The sequence below is a fragment of the Hemitrygon akajei genome, chromosome 8, assembly GCF_048418815.1.
Source record: "Hemitrygon akajei chromosome 8, sHemAka1.3, whole genome shotgun sequence".
In the NCBI taxonomy this organism is placed as follows: Eukaryota; Metazoa; Chordata; class Chondrichthyes; order Myliobatiformes; family Dasyatidae; genus Hemitrygon; species Hemitrygon akajei.
The window spans coordinates 102,710,827-102,733,565 of record NC_133131.1 but is presented as its reverse complement, the minus strand read 5'-3'; the positions used below and the strand labels follow the sequence as shown (position 1 = coordinate 102,733,565).

The window sequence follows — 22,739 nt, the reverse complement described above, 5'->3', positions numbered from 1 at the left end:
GGACATTCTTAATTGTCCTTCTGAAACTTTGGCAGAGAAGGAACGTATGATTCAAATTCTGCTGAAGCAGTAACAACTGATGACCTCATCCATTGCTTCCGACCCAACCTTGTAATAAGTACCATGAGGCCGTATGAGGAAGATGACTGGTCTGAGGTGGTGATAGATGGTGTTTCTTGTTCTTTTCAGGTAAATAGAATTTTTTAACCTGCATAGTTATATTTAATATTTTAAATGGATGCCCCTCTCTCCTGAGGTTGTGCCCTCTTGTCCTAGTCTCCCCCACCATGGGAAACATCCTTTCCATATCTACTCTGTCTAGGTCTTTCAACCTTTGAAACGTTTCAATGAGATTCCCCTCCCCCCATCATTCTAAATTTCAACGAGTACAGGCCTAGAGCCATCAAACATTCCTCATATGATAACCCTTTGATTCCCGGAATCATCCTTGTGAACCTCCTCTGAACCGTCTCCAATGCCAGCACGAATTTTCTTAGATAAGAAGCCCAACACTATTCACAGTACTCAAGGTAAGCCCTCACCAGTGGCTTATAAGGCCTCAGCATAACATTCCTGCTCATATATACCGGACCTCTTGAAATGAATGCTAATTTTGCATTTGTCTTCCTCATCACCGACTCAACTTACAAGTTAATAAGTCCTTTTGCATCACAGATTTTTGGATTTTCTCTCCGTTTAGAAAATAGTCTGCACATTCACTTCTTCTACCATAGTACAAGACCATGCATTTTCCAATATTGTATTTCATTTGCCACTTTCTTGCCCATTCTCCTAATCTGTTTAAGTCCTTCTGCAGCCTTCCTATTTCTTCAACACTATCTGCCCCTCTACCAATCATATCATCTGCAAACTTGGCAACAAAGCCATCTATTTCATCATCTAAATCACTGATGTAGAGTATAAAAAGAAGCGGCCCCAACACTCATCCCTGCAGAACACCACTGGTCACTGGCAGCCAAACAGAAAAGGATTCTTTTATTCTCACTCACAGCCTCCTACCAATCAGCCAATTCTCTCGTCATGCCAATAACTTTCCTGTAATACCAAGGGCTCTTAATTTAGTAAGCTGCCTCATGTGAGACACCTTGTCAAAGGCCTTCTGAAAATCCAAATATACAGCATCCACTACATCCCATTTATCTATCCTACTTGTAATCTCAAAGAGTTCCAACAGGTTTGGCAAGCAAGATTTTCCCTTAAGGAAACCATGCTGACTTTGTCCTATCTTGTCCTGTATCACGATGAGATTACTCCATAACCTCACCCTTAACAATCGAATCCAACATCATCTCGACCACTGAGGTTAGGCTAGCTGGTCAATAATTCCCTTTCTGCTGCCTCCCTCCTTTCTTAAAAAATGAGTGACGTTTGCAATTTTCCAGTCCTCTGGCACTATGCCAGAGACCAATAATTTTTGAAAGATCATTACTAATGCCTCTACAATCTCTGCCACTACCTCTTTCAGAACCCTAGGGTGCAGTTCCTCTTGTCTGGGTGACTTACATACCTTTAGGTCTTTCACCTTTTGAGTACCATTTTCCGTTGTGTAACGCTTGGGGCTATTGGCGTGTATTTGTTTAGGAGAAAATCCGTCCACCCACCCAAATTGTGTCTCCCGTTTGCGCAGACGCGGTGTTATGCACACTGGAATAAACTTGCACATACAATATCAGATAGCACACAATGTATGTTTTACGGATTACACTTTATAAATCTTACTAGAACTAGGTAATTAATAGCGATACAATATAAAAAGAAAGAAAAAGGCGCCAAAACTTATCAAAGTTCAATCAGTTCGTGCACAACCGTTGGTGCTCAATTATCGAAGCCTTCCGTCCCCATTCGATCTTCTCCGACCCCCTTGACCTGCCGCCCAGGACCAACCTCGGTGGTCGACCAGAGCGCGTCCAGCATGTCCTTCCTCTTCAGTTCTCCTCCCAAAAAGCCAGCGCACTCACTCCAGGTTCCCACACATACAGATAGAACATCGCTTCCATTGGTTAGTTCCTCCATTATCAATAATTATAACCCAAACATTCCAACTAAACAGAGCATTACCTCTTCAGATACATACAAAGAAGCCATTTCATTATAACACTACAGAGAAGCCATTTTATATACATGCAGTTAACGGTTAACATTACAGTAAATAATCTGAGAACCCTACACTTGTAATAGTAACTGCACTCGCTTCTCTTCCCTTCAACATCTGGCACACTGCTAGTGTCTTCCACAGTGAAAACTGATGCAAAATACTCATTTAATTCATCTGCCATCTCCTTGTCCCCTGTTATTATTTCTCCAGACTTATTTTCTAGCAGTCTTACAGTTGCAAGAGAAACTTTGTAAACTCTTTGCGATTACCTAGTTTTCTGCATTAATTATTCATAAAATGTGTTCTGATCTTCATCTGTCACAATAATTGACAAACACAATCTGCCTAAACTAATAACACACAAACAATTCTACTTTGTCATTAATGAGTCTGAGGCCTCTGTTGGTCAGAGTCGACCATGGATGTTGTGTCTGAGCTGTCTAGGTACACAAGCCTGGGCGGTATGATATGGAGAATAAGCTGTGCCCATGTAGCAAGCTCCATCTCTCCAGACATCTGATTAAACCAAAGGAAGAGCAGTGACCGATACAGTTTGATACCATCAGCATTGCAGGAGTTGCCTGTCAACATTGAGGGTTTACTGCCAAAGACTTTCCATATGAGTGAGTATAGCTGTAAGGCAGCGGAGGTTTGAGATCAGTGTTTTCCTTCTAGATGAGCTGCCAACCATAGTTGACGAGTCCCTTCTGCCCAAAGTGACTGGTTTTAAGACGCCAGTAACCTGCCTTTGCCCTTTCTGTCAGTAGAAATGGTTCTGCTGGGCTTAGTAGCTAAGCCACACGTGAGACCAGGAACTGATCATGGTTGTCAGAGGGTATTTGAGGTGCACGCCATTAGGAGCATTTAATAGATAATGGGAGTTTGTCCCCATTACCACCACCTAGCTATAACAACCTTAAGGAATCACTTACTGACTACACTAGTTAAACAGTCACAAACTAGGTTAAAAAAACGTATCTGAACCTCCGAGGTAATGCCTTCTGCAAAATTTATTTGGAGTCAGGTGTTCCAATCAATGAGTTGAGAGTGGAGGTGTGGGTTATTGAAGCGCCCTGTCCTTTAAAAAAGACACACAAAATCAGGTTACTGACAGAGCCTGCGGTTCTCAAGAAAGATCTCTTTAGGTACACCATGCCTCGATCAAAACAACTTTCAGAGGACCTTAGAAGAAGAGTTGTAGAGATACATGAAGCTGGAAAAGGCTACAGAAGTATTTCTAAAGACCTGAGTGTTCATCAGTCCACAGTAAGAGAAATGATTTCCAAATGGAAGAAATGCAGTACTGCTGCTACTCTCCCTAGGAGTGGGCATCCGGCAAAGATCACACCAAGAGCACAATGTGCAATGCTGAAGGAGGTGAAAAAGAACCCAAGGGTAACAGCAAAAGACCTGCAGAAATCTCTACAACTTGCTAAAGTCTCTGTTCATGTGTCTACTATAAGAAGAGGGCTGAACAAGAATGGTGTTCCTGGAAGGACACTGTGGAGGAAGCCACTGCTCTCCAAAAAAAACATTGCTGCAAGTTTGCAAATACCACCTGGGAATTCCACAATGCTTTTGGGTCAATATTCTGTGGACAGATGAGACAAAAGTTGAACTCTTTGGCAGAAATGAACATTGCTTTGTTTGGAGGAAAGGGGGCACTGCACACCAGCACCAAACCCTCATCACAACCGTGAAGCATGGCGGAAGGAGCATCATGGTTTGGGGCTGCTCTGTTGCCTCAGGGCCTGGACAACTTACAATCGTTGAGGGAACAATGAATTCAAAATTGTACCAAGGCATTTTATGAAGAGTGTCCGGATAGCAGTCCATCACTTGAAGCTTAATACAAGTTGAATGATGCAACAAGACAATGATCCAAGACACAAAAGTAAATCAAAAACAGAATGGTTTTAAAAAGAAGAAGAAGAAACAAACATGAGAAAATCTGCAGATGCTGGAAATTTGCAGCATTTTGTGTGTGTTGTAAAGAGAAGAAAATTTGTGTTTTGGAATGGCCAAGTCTGAGTCCAGATCTTAACCCAATTGAAATGCTGTGGCATGACCTGAAGAGGGTTGTTCCTGCAAGGTATCCCAGAAATATTGATGAACTCAAACGGTTTTGAATGGAGAAATGGTCTAAATTTCCACAAGCTGATAAGCAGGACTAATTAACAGTTACCAGAAATGTTTGGTTGAAGTTATTACTGTACAAGGGGGTCACACCAGTTATTGAAAGCAAAGGTTCACATACTTTTTCGAACAAATGCATGTAATATTGTATCATTTTTCTCAATAAATAAATGAACAAGTATAATGTTCTTGGGAGTTATTTATTTAATCGAGTTCTCTTTATCTAGTTTTAGGACTTGCGTGAAGATCTGATCACATTTTAGGTAATTTTTATGCATAAATAGAGAAAATTCTAAAGGGATTACAGACTTTCTAGCACCACTGTATATCCACTCTCATCTCCCTTTTATGTTTTACATACTTGAAAAAGTTTTTTCTATCCACCTTGATATTGTTTCCTAGCTTGCTTTCATGTTTAATCTGTTCCCTCCTAATGATTCTTTTAGTTGCTTTCCTTAGATTTTTAAAGGCTTGCCAATCCTCTATCTTCCTGCTAATTTTTGCTTTATTTTATGCCCTCTCTTTTGCTTTTACATTAGCTTTGACTTTCCTTGTCAGCCACAGTATTGTGACATCTGAGTATTTCTCTATTTTTGGAAAACACCTATCATGCACTTTTCTCAATTTTTCCTGAAACTCAAGCTATTACTACTCTGCTGTGATCCCTGCCTGCATCTCCTTCCAATTTACTTTGGCCAACTCTTCTCTTGTACCACTGTAATTTCCTTTACTCCACTGAAATACTGCTATGTCAGTCTTTACCTTCTCCCTATCAAATTTCAAGTTGAACTCAGTCATCTTGTGATCGCTGCCTCCTGAGGGTTCTTTTACCTTAAGCGCCGTATTCCCCTCTGGTTCATTAATAACACCCAATTCAGTATAGCTGATCCCCTAGTAGGCTCAATGACAAACTGCTCTAAAAAGCCATCTCTTCAGCATTCAACAAATGAAGTCTGTTGAGATCCATTACCAACCTGATTTTCCCAATCTACCTGCATGTCAAAATCTCCCATGACTTATAACATTGTTCTTTTGACACACCCTCTCTATTTATTGTTGTAATCTGTAGTCCACATCCCAACTACTGTTTGGAGGACTGTATATAACTGCCGTCAGGGTCTTCTACCCTGGCAGTTTCTTAACTCAACCAACAAGGATTCAACATCTTCCAATCCTGTGTCACATCTTTCTAATGATTTAATGCCATTCCTTACTACCAGAGCCACGCTGCCCCTGCCTACCTTCCTATCCCTCCAATACAATGTATAACCTTGGAGATTCAGCTCTCAATCACAACCATCCTTCAGCCACAATTCAGTGATGGCCACGTCGTACCCAATCATCTGTAAAAGTGTAACAGGATCATTCACCTTATGTCTTATACTGTGTACTTTGAGTACTGTATTTGCTATCCTTTTTGACTCTGCATCTTGAATGTATAGATACTCACCCTGCAGACTGCAATTTTGTCCTATCATCTACCTGCCTGACAATCATCTTCCTGACAGTCTGACTGCATGCTATCTTTGTTTTTCTACCATCTGTCCTATCCTGAGTCCCTTCACTCCGGTTCCCATCCCCCTGTCAATTAGTTTAAACAACTCTTAACAAACCTGCCCGCAAGAATATTGGTTACCCTCGGGTTCAGGTGCAGCTAGGCCCTTTTATACAGGTCATACCTCCTGCAGAAGAGATCCTAATGATCCAAAAATCTGAAACCCTGCCCCCTGCACCAGCTTCTCAGCCACGCTTTTATCTGCTAAATCATCCTGTCTCTACCCTCACAGGCTTGTGGCACAGGTAGAATATAAGAACATAAGAAATAGGAGCAGGAGTAGACCATCTGGCCTGTTAAGCCTGCTCCGATTTTCAATAAGATTATGGCTGATCTGGCCATGGACTCATCTCCACCTACCTGCCTTTACCCACAACCATTAATTCCCACCTTGTCTTAAATATATCTACTGAGGTAGCCTCCACTGCTTCATTGGGCAGAGAATTCCACCAATTCACCACTCTTTGGGAAAAGCAGTTCCTCCTCATTTCTGTCTTAGATCTACTCCACCAAATCCTGAGGCTAAGTCCCCTAGTTCTGGTCTCACCTTCCAATGGAAACAGCTTTTCTGCCTCTATCTTATCTATCCCTTTCATAATTTTATGTTTCTATAATATCTCCTCTCATTTTTCTGAAGTAAGTGAGTACAGTACCAGGTGACTCAATGTCTCCTCATAGCCTAACCCCCTCATCTCTGGAATCAACCTGGTGAACCTCCTTTGCACCGCCTCCAAAGCCAGTACAGTATGTCATTCCTCGAGTAAGGAGACCAAAACTGCACGCAGTACTCAAAGGTTTTAAAGGTACATTTAATGTCAGAGAAATGTATACAATATACATCCTGAAATGCTTTTTCTTTGCAGCAGTCCACAAAAACAGAGGAGTGCCCCCAAAGAATGAATGACAGTTAAACGCAAGAACCCTAAAGTCCCCCCCAGCTCCCTTCCATCCTGTGTATAGGCGGCACCAAGCAATGATACCCCTCACCCCACCAGAAAAAAAGTATCAGCACCCGCCACCGAGCACTCAAGCGTAAGCAAAGCAACAGCAAAGACACAGACTTGCAATACCCCAAGAACTACTTGTTCACCCGATAATTTGACATTCCACAGGCTCTCTCTCCCTAATAGAGAGCTGTTTTCACAGCAAGACGGGAGACATAACAAGCAGCTCGCTGGCTTACAATGTTAAAAATCTATTGTGTCGCTTTTTCCGAGCTCTGTGCCCAAAGATCTCAGGTCTCTGGGCACACAGCCATAGATCTTCTGACTCCCCCAATGACACAGCGATCTCCTGCCATGACACCGACCTTCAATCTGCCCGTTTCCAGAGCCATGACATCCCTGAAGGCGAGCTAAGCTCTTCGGCCGAGCCCTTGGTGTGCTGAATAATGGCCAGTTGTGAGACCCCGAGAGCAGGTCCCATTCCTGCAAAGAACTGCAGTCAGTGTGTAACACCAGGTCAGGGTCTTCAAAAGAACCTGAAAGGGAAAAATAGAGATATTAAAGATGGAAATAGAGCTGTTTACAAAGATGCAAGCAAAGGTATGGCCTCACCAGTACCCTGTACAGTTGCAGCATAACCTCCCTGCTCCTAAATTCAATCCCTCTAGCAATGAAGGCCAACATTTCATTTTTCTTCTTGATAGTCTACTGCACCTGCAAACCAATCTCTTGTGATTTATGCACAAGCACTCCTGAGTCCCTCTGCACAGCAGCATTCTGCAATTTTTTAACCATTTAGGTAATGATCTGCTCTTCCATTTTTCCTTCCAAAGTGGATGACCTTGCATTTACCAACATTGCACTCCATCTGCCAGACCCTCGCCCACTCACTTAACCTATCTATATCTCTCTGCAGACTCTCCATCTATTCTGCACAAATTGCTTTTCCACTCAATTTAGTATCATCAGTAAACTTAAATACAGTATACTTGGTCCCCTCTTCTAGATCGTTAATGATAGATAGATAGATAGATACTTTATTCATCCCCATGGGGAAATTCAACTTTTTTTTTTCCAATGTCCCATACACTTGTTGTAGCAAAACTAATTACATACAATACTTAACTCAGTAAAAAATATGATATGCATCTAAATCACTATCTCAAAAAGCATTAATAATAGCTTTTAAAAAGTTCTTAAGTCCTGGCGGTTGAATTGTAAAGCCTAATGGCATTGGGGAGTATTGACCTCTTCATCCTGTCTGAGGAGCATTGCATCGATAGTAACCTGTCGCTGAAACTGCTTCTCTGTCTCTGGATGGTGCTATGTAGAGGATGTATATTGTGAACAGTTGTGGACCCAGCACCAACCGCTACAGCACAGCAATCACCACTAATTGCCAACCAGAGTAACACCACGTATCGCAACTCTCTGCTTTCTGTTGGTTAACCCATCTTCTATCCATGCTAATACATCACCCCCAACTCTATATGTCCTTATCTTATGGATAAGTCTTCTATACGGTGCCTTCTGGAAACCTAAGTAAATAACGTCCATCTGTTCCCCTCTATCCACTGTGCTCGTTATATCCTCAAAGAACTCCAGTAAGTTTGTAAACTGGACCTGCCTTTGCTGAATCCATACTTCATCTGTCTTATGGATCCATTTCTTTCCAGATGCCTCGCTATTTCTTCTTTAATGATAGTTTCAAGCATTTTACCAACTACAAATGTTAAACTGACTAGCCTGTAGTTACCTGCCTTTTGCCTACATCCTTTTTTGAATAGCGGTGTGATATTCATTGTCTTCCAATCTGCTGGGACCTGTCCAGGGTCCAGAGAATTTTGGTAAATTATCACCATAGCCTCTACTATAACTTCGGCCATTTCTTTCAGTACCCTGTGATGCATGCCATCAGAACCAGGGAATTTATCTATCTTCAGGCTCACAGGTTCGCTCAGCACTGTCTCTAGTGATAGCTATTGTATCGAGGTCCTCACCTCCCATTGCCTCCGTAACATCTTTCTTTGGCATGTTAGACGTATCTTCTACCGTGAAGACTGGCATAAAATAGTCATTGAAAGCCTCTGCTATTTCCTCATTATCCAACATCAATTCACCCTTCTCATCCTCCAAGGGATCAGTGTTCACTTCAGCCACCCTTTTCTGCTTTATATAATTATAAAGGTTTCATTATAAAGAGATTAGAAGAGCAAAAAGAAGTTACGAGTTTGGTTTGGCAAATAAGGTGGAAGTAAATCTGAAAGGCTTCTACAGTTATATTAAAAGCAAGAGGATAGTGAGGGATAAAATTGGTCCCTTAGAGAATCAGGGTGGTCAGCTATGTGTGGAGCTGAGGGAGATGGGAGAGATTTTGAACGATTTCTTCTCTTCGGTATTCACTAAGGAGAAGGATATTGAATGGTGTAAGGTGTGGGAAACAAGTAAGGAAGTTATGGAACCTATGACAATTAAAGAGGTGGAAGTACTGGCGCTTTTAAGAAATTTAAAAGTGGATAAATCTCCGGGTCCTGACCGGATATTCCCCAGGACCTTGAGGGAAGTTTGTGTAGAGATAGCAGGAGCTCTGACGGAGATCTTTCAGATGTCATTAGAAACGGGGATTGTGCCGGAGGATTGGCGTATTGCTCATGTGGTTCCATTGTTTAAAAAGGGTTCTAGAAGTAAGCCTGGCAATTATAGACCTGTCAGTTTGACATCAGTGGTGGGTAAATTAATGGAAAGTATTCTTAGAGATAGTATTTATAATTATCTGGATAGACAGGATCTGATTAGGAGTAGCCAGCATGGATTTGTGCATGGAAGGTCATGTTTGACAAACCTTATTGAATTTTTTGAAGTAGTTACGAGGAATGTTGACGAGGGTAAGGCAGTGGATGTAGTGTATATGGACTTCAGCAAGGCCTTTGACAAAGTTCCACATGGAAGGTTAGTTAAGAAGGTTCAGTCGTTAGGTATTAATGCTGGAGTAATAAAATGGATTCAACAGTGGCTAGATGGGAGATGCCAGAGAGTAGTGGTGGATAATTGTTTATCGGGATGGAGGCAGGTGACTAGCGGGGTGCCTCAGGGATCTGTTTTGGGCCCAATGTTGTTTGTAATATACATAAATGATCTGGATGATGGGGTGGTAAGTATGCTGATGATACTAAGGTAGGAGGTGTTGTGGATAATGAGGTGGGTTTTCAAAGCTTGCAGGGAGATTTATGCCGGTTAGAAGAATGGGCTGAACGTTGGCAGATGGAGTTTAATGCTGAGAAGTGATTTTGGCAGGAATAATCCAAATAGAACATACAGGGTAAATGGTAGGGCATTGAGGAATGCAGTGGAACAGAGAGATCTAGGAATAACAGTGCATAGTTCCCTGAAGGTAGATTCATGTAGTTCCCTGATTCATGTAGATAGGGTGGTGAAGAAGGCTTTTGGAACGCTGGCCTTTATAAATCAGAGCATTGAGTACAGAAGTTGGGATGTAATGTTAAAATTGTACAAGGCATTGGTAAGGCCAAATTTGGAATATTGTGTACAGTTCTGGTCACTGAATTATAGGAAAGATATCAATAAATTAGAGAGAGTGCAGAGACGATTTACTAGGATGTTACCTGGGTTTCAGCACTTAAGTTACAGAGAAAGGTTGAACAAGTTAGGTCTCTATTCATTGGAGCGTAGAAGGTTGAGGGGGGATTTGATCGAGGTATTTAAAATGTTGAAAGGGATAGATAGAGTTGACGTGAATAGGCTGTTTCCATTGAGAGTAGGGGAGATTCAAACGAGAGGACATGATTTGAGAGTTAGGGGGCAAAAGTTTAAGGGAAACACGAGGGGGTATTTCTTTACTCAGAGAGTGATAGCTGTGTGGAATGAGCTTCCTGTAGAAGTAGTAGAGGTCAGTTCAGTTGTGTCATTTAAGGTAAAATTGGATAGGTATATGGACAGGAAAGGAGTGGAGGGTTATGGGCTGAGTGCGGGTAGGTGGGACTAGGTGAGATTAAGAGTTCGGCACGGACTAGGAGGGCCGGAATGGCCTGTTTCCGTGCTGTGATTGTTATATGGTTATATGGTTATTATCTGTTTTTATATTTTGTGCTAGTTTGTTTTCATAATCTAGCTTCCCTTTCTTTATTGCTCACTTAATTGTTCTTTGTTACTTTTTAAAGTTTTCCCAATCTTCCATTTACCCACTACTCTTGGCAACATTGTATGCATTGATGCCTTTTATTTCCTTAATTATCCAAAGCTGGCTCTCCCCACCCTTACTGTCCTTGCTTTTAACTGGAATATGCTTTTATTGAGCACCGTGAAAAAGTCTTCCACTGTTCTTCAACTGTCCCATTATATAGCTGTGTTCCCAGTCTACACTAGCCAAATCCTCCCATATCTTAATCTCTGTTCATAGCTGAACCTCCGAACCTCTGGAATCAACCTGGTGAACCACCGCCTCCAAAGCCAGTATATCCTTCCTCAAGTAAGGAGACCAGAGCTGCACATAGTACACCAGAGGCAGTCTCACCAGTACCCTGTGCAATTGCAGCATAATCTCCCTGCTCTTAAATTCTAAAACCAGAGTAACACCCATGTATCCCAGGTCCCATCACGGTTCAGGTGGAGACCGTCCCATTGGTACAGCTCCCTCCTTCCTCAATACTGGTGCCAATTTCCCATGAATTCAAACCCAGTCCTCTCACACTAATCCTTAAGCCACACATTTAACTCTCTAAATTTCTTGACCCTATGCCAATTTGCACATGGCTCAGGTAGTAATACAGAGATTACCACCATTTTGGTTCTGCTTTTTAATTTAGTCCCTGGCTGCTCAAATTCCCTCAGCCGAACTTCTTTCCTCGTTCTACCCACGTCGTTGGTACCCACATGGACCACGACAACTGGATATTTCCCCTCCCACTGCAAATTCCTCTGCGTCCAGGTGCAGGTCAGTGGGACTAGGCAGAAATATGGTTCGGCACAGCCAAGAAGGGCCAAAAAGCTTGTTTCTGCGCTGTAATGTTCTATGGTTCTAGGTCCGATAAGATGTCCTGAACCTGGGCAGTAGTCAGGCAACACAGCCTTTGGCACGCTCTATCCTAGCAACAGAGAATTCAGTCTATTTCCCTGACTATACTATCCCCAATTACCACTACATTTCTCTTGTCTCTCCCCTCTTGAATGGCTCCCTGAACTACACTGCCACAACTAGGTTGCTCATCCTTCCTACAGCCCCCAATCTCAACCACACACGGAGCAAGAACCTCAGACCTGTTGGAGAAACTGAAGGGCTGAGGCTCCTCCAGCACAGTCTCTTGGATCCCACTTCCTGTCTTACTCGCAGTCACACCCTCTCCTTTCTGACCACAAACTGAGTTTGGGGCAGCAAATCTACTGGGTGTGCCTACCTCCCAAAGCAGAGATTCCAGGTAACTCTCCCCTCCCTGATGTGCCGCAGTGTTTGAAACTCAGATTCCAGGTCATCAATATTGAACCTGAGTTCCTCAAGCATCCAACACTTGCTGCCGATGTGATCACCAGGAACCACAATGGGATCCATGAGCTCCCACATGATGTAGCTACAGCACATCACCTGATCCTGCATCATCCCTTCTTTATTTAATTAGCTGTAATTTTGTGACTTTTTATTTAACCACTACAAAAGCCTTACCTGCTACTTACCTGTGCCTCCTCGCTTAAGCCTCTGGAGCCAAAGCCTCAAATTCCCACTCCTACACCGCAATGGCCGCTCTGCTTTGACTCTACTTCACTTTTAATTGCTCCTGAAAATGAATTGCGAATTGAATGGTCCACCTCTAATGCACTGAATCCCGCGAAATGCTCCTTTTATAAATACTTCTCCCCGACCTGTGCGAAGCTGTCTCTCTGTGAATCAATTGGTCCACTGCTAATGTGCCAATCCCCACGAAACATTCCTTTTCTAAACTCTTCTCCCCAACCTGTGTGAAGCCCTCTCTGTGAATCGATTGGTCCACCACTAATGCAATCCAGAAATTACAACCCTGGAGGTCCTGCTTCTCAGCTTTCTGCCTACTTCTCTAAATTCTCTCTTCGGGATCTATTTGCTTTTCCTTCCTATATCATTGGTACCAATGTGTACCAAGACATCTGCCTGCTCTTCCTTCCACTCCAAAATGCTGTGGACCAAGACGACCCTGATCTTGGCACCTAGGAGGCAATATACTGTCCAGGTGTCTCGTTCACGTCCAGAGAATCTCCTTTCTGTCCATCTGACTATTGTGTCCTCTATCACTACTGCTCTCCCTTCTCCTTCTTTTCATTCTGAATCATGGACCCATGCTCAGTGCCAATGGCCTGGTCTCCGTGGCATTCCCCTGGGAGGTTCTCTCCCAAACAACATCCAAAAGGATATACATTATTTAGAGGAATGGCCACAGCTTGCTCTGCACTAACTGCCTGTTCACCTTCCCATTCCTTCTTCTGACAGTCACCCAGCTATCCGCCTCCTGCAACTTATGGGTGACTACTTCCCCGTAACTCCAGTCGATGATCTCCTCACCCTTCTGTACAAGCCGATAGTCATCCAGCTGCTGCTCCAGATCTCTAACACAGTTTTCAAGGAACTGCAGCTGGATGCACACAGATGTAGTTCCCTGGAGACTCTGTCTCCCAGGACTCCAACAAACAGCATGAAGAATACACAACGGCCATTTAAAGTACACTAAGTATCCCTGACACAGGTGAACTCCGCTGCCTTGTTACCCTGTACCACTCATACAATTAATTTTAAATTCTCGTTATTACCATTTGATTGATTACAAGATTATGTTAGTAATGGCTTCAAGTATTATTACTAATACACACATTTTGCAGGTTGTAGGGAAATGTAGCAGGTGTCAAATGATTTGTATTAACCAAGAAAATGGAAGAAGAAGCAAAGAACCCCTGCAGACACTGTCTTCATGCAAGGGCAGAAAGGTAAATGTCTTTTCTTTTAAAAAGAGCAAAATTCACAACTAGTCAGTGACTAATTGTATTAAACAGCAATGTGATATATTTCATAAGGCACATAAATGATCCGATAAAATTATTACAATTTCATTTTTCCTAATAAATCAAGTTAGTTACTTACAGTATGTAGTATGTACAGTATGTTGAAATGACCATCAGTTGCACTGTGAAACACTGAGAATTTGTTTTACTCTACTCCATCTTTTATGTTCATCATGAGTCTCCTCCAGCTATTCTTCATTTGCAACCTATCAGTAAATGCGCTCATTCTTTTTCCAATGTACTTCCCTAGTTTCTTCTCAAGTGTATCTATGCATTTTGTCCTGCTTGCCCATATTGGGCTGATGTCCCTCTAAACCTTCCGTATGTATGTATTTAACTGTTCAAGTACCTTTTAAATGCTGTTAATATATCTCATTCTATATACGAACCACACTCTGGTTGAATAAATTGCCCCTCGTGTTCCTATTAAATCTCTCCCTCTCAGCTTAAAACTATGTCCTCTAAGTCTTGATTCCCTAAGCATAGGAAAAAGACTGCGGAGAATGACCCTATCTGTGCTCATGATTTTATACACCTCCATATGATCATCCTTCTTTCTACTCTGCTCCAGTGCATGAGTAGTCAGAGAATTGGAGAGCTTTGGCATGATTGGGAGCAACATTTGGGGATAAGGTGGAGTAGATGCACTGTGAGGGGTGTTAGAACAATGGAAGTTTGAGTGTCCCTCTGCAGTGTTGCAGTGGAAGTTGTATTTGTTATGGAACTATCAATGATGGTTAATGAAAAGACAATTTAAATTATATTTCAAATGCAGTTCTCCAAAAATATTGTCATGTTTTCCCAGGCCTCCTTAATTTGGAAATCTCATCAGGAGCACTCTGGTGACTGATGCCAAGAATGAAATGAAGTGTCACTCTGGTGATTGGGATGGGGGGAGGGTCGGTGGTGAGATGCCATTTTACTATTTTCAGTTGCTAAATACTGAAATAAGTGTAATAGAAAATAAGATGAGCAGAAGAAATAATTGTTCTTGGGATTTCACTTGGTCCATTAACCCAGATACATTTTCTTCAATGTAATTAAGAACACCCCAAAAAACCAACAGTTAACGATAGTGTGATTCTTTCCAGATGACCTTTGGAGTATATCTGTTTCACAAGCTACTGACTACCTCGGGACATTCTGTGTTTCTGACTGTAGGATCCCAAGTCTTTGAGAAAACCAAAGAGGAAAATACCGTTATGCCTTCTGAACAACAACATCCTCGGTAGCTGCTGCAGGAGTGAACATGCGTATCTCCCATGAGCATGAACATAACTTTACAATGATGTAATGGATTATTGTTGTTTTTGATTTCTCATAGTAGGGTTGATGCTAAATCAAGTCTGAAAATCTATTACTATTGGACTGTTTCCTCATCTTAAAAATAATTCCTGAGATGCATAAATTCCCCACAGAATAGAGAATTCTTAATTTAATCTTGTTTCAAATTTATTTAATTTTCTCCACATACTTGACGGTGGTGTAATTTTAATGTTTTGGAGAATGTGTCAAGGAATTGTATCATTTTTAAAAATTGTACATCATTCACAATATACACTTTGATCATTTTATTTGTCATTAAAGATAAAACTAATACAGTAATATTTGTAAATTATTACAAATCACATTCAGATAGTTGCTACTGTAGCTGTGCTGAAATAATTTGACTCCAAGAACAAATAAATCTGTAGCATAGGCCTTCAGCACTGTTACTAGTATATCCATGGAGCCAAATCTTCAGCGCCATAGCTGGGTTGTTGATCAAGCTCGTTTTTGCTAATACAGTGCAGTCCAAGTGAACTAACCTGCCTAACTCAATACAAGCTTTTGTGATAGTAAATGGTTTCCCAACAGCTAGCTAAAAATCCAAGTCTTGCCTTTTCTTTTGCATTAGTATTCTGAACCTCATCATTAATTGGGATGACTAAATTCATTTTTCCTATTAGCTGTCTCTCTGTCACCATTGATTACTAGATTTGCGGAACTGCAGATTTGATCTGATCCTTTGGTTGTGGGATTGGCTAGCATTTGATTCATAACTGCTACTTCTGCTGTTTACCACAAATAGAATCTTGTGTTGTAGGTTCACCAGTCTGCTACTTATTTTAAGGTACGCTTGGTGCTTTTGACAACATGTTACATTGTCCATTGATTTCCACTGGCTTGTTAGTAATTGTAAAAGCCACGAGGTTATAAATTGTGATAGAATTCAATTCTGCTGCTGCTAATTTCCAATCACATATGTTTGTCGAAACTTAACCTGCTTGATATTATCTGAATCTTTTCTCATTTGGCAAAGGAAGATGTCCTTTGTATGAAGGCAGAATTTCATCTTCATTTGTGCTATGCAGTTGTCACCTCAATCTATGCTGTCTGCACTGGTAGGTTGAGGAAGATGAGATCATCTAGGTTTGTACACTCATGCTGGTTGTCATAATCCCATGCAGTCTCAGGCTGCCAGTGATGTTCTTCAGTTTCAGTAAGTTTTGCCAGAATTTGTCAAATGATAATTCAGTTTCAAAGTTGCTCAGTCACAGTGCATTCAGTGTCCTTGCTGCCTTAAATACTTCCTCTAAGCAATTTCAATGCTTAGGAGCCTTGATTCATTTTTATTTTATATTTACTGTAAAGCTATGGCGTCTAGTCTAGAAAACGTTGTTGAGGATTCACTCTCCAATATCTCCATCTGAATTTTCTTTGTATCTCTGGACCATACCTCTGAATTACACATGCGTTCACAGAACAATAATAACTGTGCACATTTCCTAAATTTAAAAAAAACTCTGTACTGTCTTGATTTGACAATAGCTGGATTCACTTTGATTCTCACCTGAATCATGATCAATAGACTGAAATATCAAATCGTGTCAAGAAATAGATATACAAAGACTTCAGAAGACAGCAAAATCCTTTTGTACATGGGTGCAGGTAAATTTTAGCAGAATTCTTTTTTTTTTAAATGTTAGAATCTAATATGCATCTTTTTTTTTTGCTCATCTCAATGCCTATGCAATCCAGAGTGCCAACTCTATGCAGGCAGCACTGCGGCCAACACCGAATGCGCTTAACTAGTACCACTCTCATTCATTCTGTAACTCCACAACAACAGGGCTCTGATGTGGTAGGCTTTTTAAAGAAATGCATACCTGGCACTCAAGCTAAGTCAACTGCTGCAATATCAAAACTATTTCCAAATGCAGGGATTTTGTTAGCATTGAACTTTACTTCCCTTGAAAATGATGGAAATGGTTGATCTTTCCCCAGCTGGTCATGAGCCACATCCCCAAGTTAATTTGAAAGGTTATTTAATAAAAGGTGGTGTTTGATGTTCTTTTGCCATTTTTATTTCCTCAATTTTAAATGCAATGTGCTAAGCAAAGATTGATTAAAATTGGAGGAAGTCCTATGTGAGAAATTGGCTTGCTCCAAGAACAAGAAAAGAATTATGGCACACAATTAATCTGAGCTTGTTCATTTTGTTACAGACAGTACAGTTAGCTGTATGCTATGTGCTGTTTTATGTAATTGGTACATGCGTTATTGAATTAACTACTTGTGAATGCTTCCAAGTTTGTTCTCATTTAAGTCATGAATTCTGATTATACCTAATGGCTCCAGTACAGAATCTTTCAGGAGTAAATTGGTTTACTAAAAATATAACCTTATTGATAACAAACTTATCTATAATCTGCAGCCAGTTTCCTACCTGGCAGTATCTGATTGCTAATCATAAATAATGTAATTTTTCAGGGCTGCAATCTAGATAACATTTTTTAAATTAAAGCTTCCTTTAGAATATTACAGTTCATTACCCCAATCATTTCCTGAGTAGTACCTCCATTTTTCCAAATTGTATGCTGGGAACTCAGGTTTTTGAATAACTACTGAACTCTATGACTATCAATCCCATCTTTAGTAGGGCTTCCCACCATCTTCCCTGCTAGGAGGTTGAATGAACATGCCAACTTCCGTAACAATGGGAATTAAGTCTTCCTTTAATTTATTGTTACTGATCGAGACATCAAACAACCAAATGTGAAATGTATTCTTTTTAATTTAGTTGGATAGCACAGTTGTGAGGTTACATAGGATATTTTTACTTTGTTATTTAGATAATGCTTTTATCTAATATATCAAATTTCTGTCAGATACTTTATTCCTACTCTTAACATTTCGTAAATGATGTGAGCAATTTACAAAATGTAAGAACACATAATACCAAGCTCAAGGACAGCTTCTATGCCGTGATTATGAGACTACTTATTGGACCTCATACATTAAAGATAAGCTCTAGATTTCTCAAACTACCTTATCATGCCCTTTGTACTTTATTTATCTACCTGCACTACTCTTCTTCTGCACCTGTAACAGTGTTCTGCATTCTGCTTTTTATCCTTTTAAAAAAATTTCCTAGATATGGAAAGATCTGTCTGGAAGGCATGCAGACAAGAGCTTTCAACTACTTCATAGTATGTGACAATAATAAACCAGTTACCAATTTCCTAATGTCCATATGTATGGGCTGTTAAGGAGCCTGTTGCAAGTTATGACATTACATTGCTCTGGGGAGACTTTAAACTAGAATGGTTGGGGGGGTGGGCATCAAATCCGGAACTGATTATCTGTTATTTGTGAAGTGGGGTGCCGTGCGCAATCATAATCGATGAAAACGGACGTGGAAGCACGGAGAAACATCAGGAAATCTCCAGGAAGACCTTCTTTGTTGCTGCTGCTGTGAGCTCCGGGACTCTGCTGGGAAGAACAGGCCCCCAGTCCTCATTGGCAGGGCCGTCTTAATACGCTCAGCAGAGGATGGTGCTCGAAGAAGCTGTACCGGAGGGGATGGTCGTCGGCTCAGAGGTTCGCCGGACTCAGGTCGCTTTCAGTGTGTGCTGCGTCTGCGAGGCTGAGTTGGGCGGTGCCTTGGAAGTCCATAGCAGGGGTACTCCCTTCTGCCGAAGGCGTGGGATGGCGAGTCTGTCGGGACCCTGGGGACTTGTGGAAACTGTGGTGATTTCTTTTGAACTTACAGTCCTTTAACATCTTGGACTATTTTTACTGTGCCCATAGTCTGATTTTTTTTTAATCAATTATGCTATTGTTTGCACTGTTGTAACTATATGATGTAACTATGTGGTTTTGTGCAGGTCTTGTAGCTTTAGATTTTGGTCTTGTTTTTGTCTGGTGGATTTGGAGCTCCTTTCCCGGGAACGTGCTGACGGTAGCGTGATATTAATACGCAGCAGCCTCTCCGGACTCTGGATTGGGGATTGCCAAACGTTATGTGGATTTTCTGGTGTAGTCTGTTTTGTCATATGCTTTTGTGAAATCATTCTGGGGGAACATTGTCTCATTTTTTAACTGCATTGCATTTGTGGTTTCTAAATGACAATAAACTAAATCTGAATCTGAAATTGAAGAGACTAGGAGACAGGAGGTTATTTCACAAATAGAGAAAGCTGTGTGCGAGGGAGGGTAGACAGGTGATGGAGAAGGGGAGCGCTCAGACCGAAGATGTAGGGGAGAAGGAAGAAAAAGATAATAAAGTTGTTTGCACCGTTAGGGATAAACAGAGAATAAGAGGTGGAGAATTTCTTAAATGCATCTATTTTAATGCCAGGAGCATTGTAAGAAAGGTGGAGGAGCTTACAGCATGGATTGATACCTGGAAATATGATGTTGTAGCTATTAGTGAAACGTGGTTGCAGGAGGGTGTGATTGGCAACTAAATATTCCTGGATTTCGTTGCTTCAGATGTGATAGAATTGGAGGGGCAAGAGGGGGAGGTGTTACATTGCTTATCAGAGAAAATATTACAGCAGTACTTTGGCAGGATAGATTAGAGGGCTCGTCTAGGGAGACTATTTGGGTGGAATTGAGGAATGGGAAAGGTGTAGTAACACTTATAGGGGTGTATTATAGAACTCCTAATGGGGAGCGAGAATTGGAGGAGCAAATTTTGTAAGGAGTTAGCAGATACTTGTAGTAAGCACAGGGTTGTGATTGTGGGAGATTTTAATTTTCCACACATAGACTGGGAAGCCCATTCTGTAAAAGGGCTGGATGGTTTGGAGTTTGTAAAATATGTGCAGGATAGTTTTTTGCGGCAATACGTAGAGGTACTAACTAGAGAAGGGGAAGTGTTGGATCTCCTGTTAGAAAATGAGATAGGTCAGGTGATGGAGGTATGTGTTGGGGAGCACTTTGGGTCCAGTGATCACAATGCCATTAGTTTCAATATAATTATGGAGAAGGATAGGACTGGACCCAGGGTTGAGATTTTTGATTGGAGAGAGGCTGACTTTGAGGAGATGCAAAAGGATTTAGAAGGAATGGAATGGGACAATTTGTTTTATGAGAAGGATGTAATAGAGAAATGGAGGTCATTTAAAGGTGAAATTTTGAGGGTACAGAATCGTTATGTTCCTGTTAGATTGAAAGGAAAGGTTAAAAGTTTGAGAGAGCCATGGTTTTCAAGGGATATTAGAAACTTGGTTTGGAAAAAGAGAGAGATCTACAATAAATATAGGCGGCATGGAGTAAATGAGGTGCTCAAGGAATATAAAGAATGTAAAAAGAATCTTAAGAAAGAAATTAGAAAAACTAAAAAAAGATACGAGTAAGTATCTTGGCAAGTAAGGTGAAAATAAATCCAAAGGGTTTCTACAGTTATATTAATAGTAAAAGGATAGTGAGGGATAAAATTGGTCCCTTAGAGAATCAGAGTGGACAGCTATGTGTGGAGCCAAAAGAGATGGGGGAGATATTGAATAATTTCTTTTCATCGGTATTTACTAAGGAGAAGGATATTGAATTGTGTAAGGTAAGGGAAACAAGTAGGGTAGTTATGGAAACTATGATGATTAAAGAAGAGGAAGTACTGGTGCTTTTAAAGAATATAAAAGTGGATAAGTCTCTGGGTCCTGACAGGATATTCCCTAGGACCTTGAGGGAAGTTAGTGTAGAAATAGCAGGGGCGCTGACAGAAATATTTCAAATGTCACTAGAAACGGGGATGGTGCCGGAGGATTGGCGTATTGCTCATGTGTTTCCATTGTTTAAAAGGGGTTCTAAGAGTAAACCTAGCAATTATTGGCCTGTAAGTTTGATGTCAGTGGTGGGTAAATTAATGGAAAGTATTCTTAGAGATGGTATATATAATTATCTTGATAGACAGGGTCTAATTAGGAACAGTCAACATGGATTTGAGCGTGGAAGGTCATGTTTGACAAATCTTATTGAATTTTTTGAAGAGGTTACTAGGAAAGTTGACGAGGGTAAAGCAGTGGATGTCCATATGGACTTCAGCAAGGCCTTTGACAAGGTTCCACATGGAAGGTTAGTTAGGAAGGTTCAATCGTTAGGTATTAATATTGAAGTAATAAAATTGATTCAATAGTGGCTGGATGGGAGATGCCAGAGAGTAGTGGTGGATAATTGTTTGTCAGGTTGGAGGCCGGTGACTAGTGGTGTGCCTCAGGGATCTGTACTGGCTCCAATGTTGTTTGTCATATACATTAATGATCTGGATATTGGGGTGGTAAATTGGATTAGTAAGTATGCAGATGATACTAAGGTAGGTGGCATTGTAGATAATGAAGTAGGTTTTCAAAGCTTGCAGAGAGATTTAGGCCAGTTAGAAGAGTGGGCTGAAAGATGGCAGATGGAGTTTAATGCTGATAAGTGTGAGGTGCTACATTTTGGTAGGAATAATCAAAATAGGACATACATGGTAAATGGTAGGGCATTGAAGAATGCAGTAGAACAGAGTGATCTAGGAACAATGGTGCATAGTTCCCTGAAGGTGGAATCTCATGTGGATAGAGTGGTGAAGAAAGCTTTTGGTATGCTGGCATTTATAAATCAGAGCATTGGGTATAGGAGTTGGGATGTAATGTTAAAATTGTACAAGACTGGTGAGGCCAAATTTGGAGTATTGTGTACAGCTCTGGTCACTGAATTATAGGAAAGATGTCAACAAAATAAAGTACAGAGGAGATTTACTAGACTGTTACCTGGATTTCAGCACCTAAGTTCCAGAGAAAGGTTGAACAAGTTAGGTCTTTATTCTTTGGAGCGTAGAAGGTTGAGGGGGGTACTTGATAGAGGTATTTAAAATTATGAGGGGGATAGATAGAGTTGACGTGGATAGGCTTTTTCCATTGAGAGTAGGGGAGATTCAAACAAGGACATGAGTTGAGAGTTAAGGGGCAAAAGTTTAGGGGTAACATGAGGGGGAACTTCTTTATTCAGAGAGTGGTAGCTGTGTGGAACGAGCTTCCAGTAGAAGTGGTAGAGGCAGGTTCAATTTTGTCATTTAAAAAAAATTGGATAGGTATATGGACAGGAAAGGAATGGAGGGTTATGGGCTGAGTGCAGGTAGGTGGGACTAGGTGAGAGTAAGCGTTCGGCACAGACTAGAAGGGCCGAGATGGCCTGTTTCCGTGCTGTAATTGTTATATGGTTATATGGGTTCAGCCAACACGAATTCCCTAAACCCTAGAATGCAACATAATTGTATCTGTGATCTGCTGGTAAATAGAATTACATTTAGTAAAAAATACAGAAATTGCCCTTATTTGTAATTCTATTTACATTATCAGATAACCTTCCCATTGAGGTAACGTGAGTAGCGATCAAGTGGGACAGCAAAATGAGTATTGAAGAGACAGAAAAATTGCTAATAGTCTTTGCTATTTATGGCTTAACTTCAAACTATTCTCAAAGCTGTTTACATTAAAATTACTTATCAGCATCAAAGTTTATTAAATCCTGTGTGCCTTTTACTTCTAGTAATATTGTACATCAAGAAAACATTCCTTGTTTAATCAGTGGGATCAAGATCACTCATCAGCCAGAAACATACTTTTGTTATTAAATTCTCCAGCATGTATCTAGTCCAGATAGGGACAGGCGGAGCTTGTCAGCCTTCGATGGCAGCCTGCGT

The 22,739-nt window shown here is 41.0% G+C and overlaps 1 protein-coding gene across 4 annotated transcripts in view; it reads left to right on the top strand.

Moving 5' to 3' along the window:
• Positions 1-15,394, top strand: part of mocos (molybdenum cofactor sulfurase) — a 135,750-nt gene extending 120,356 nt beyond the window's left edge. For 2 of the 4 annotated variants that reach the window (XM_073054296.1, XM_073054298.1), the window contains 3 exons: positions 36-189; positions 13,610-13,714; positions 14,881-15,394. In XM_073054296.1, coding sequence (XP_072910397.1) covers positions 36-189; positions 13,610-13,714; positions 14,881-15,021 — 400 coding nt within the window. In that variant the 3' untranslated portion in view covers positions 15,022-15,394. Of the gene's footprint in view, position 1; positions 190-13,609; positions 13,715-14,880 lie in introns of those variants that run through there. The other 2 variants (XM_073054297.1, XM_073054299.1) reach the window with 2 other exon arrangements.
• The last annotated feature ends 7,345 nt before the right edge of the window (positions 15,395-22,739 follow it).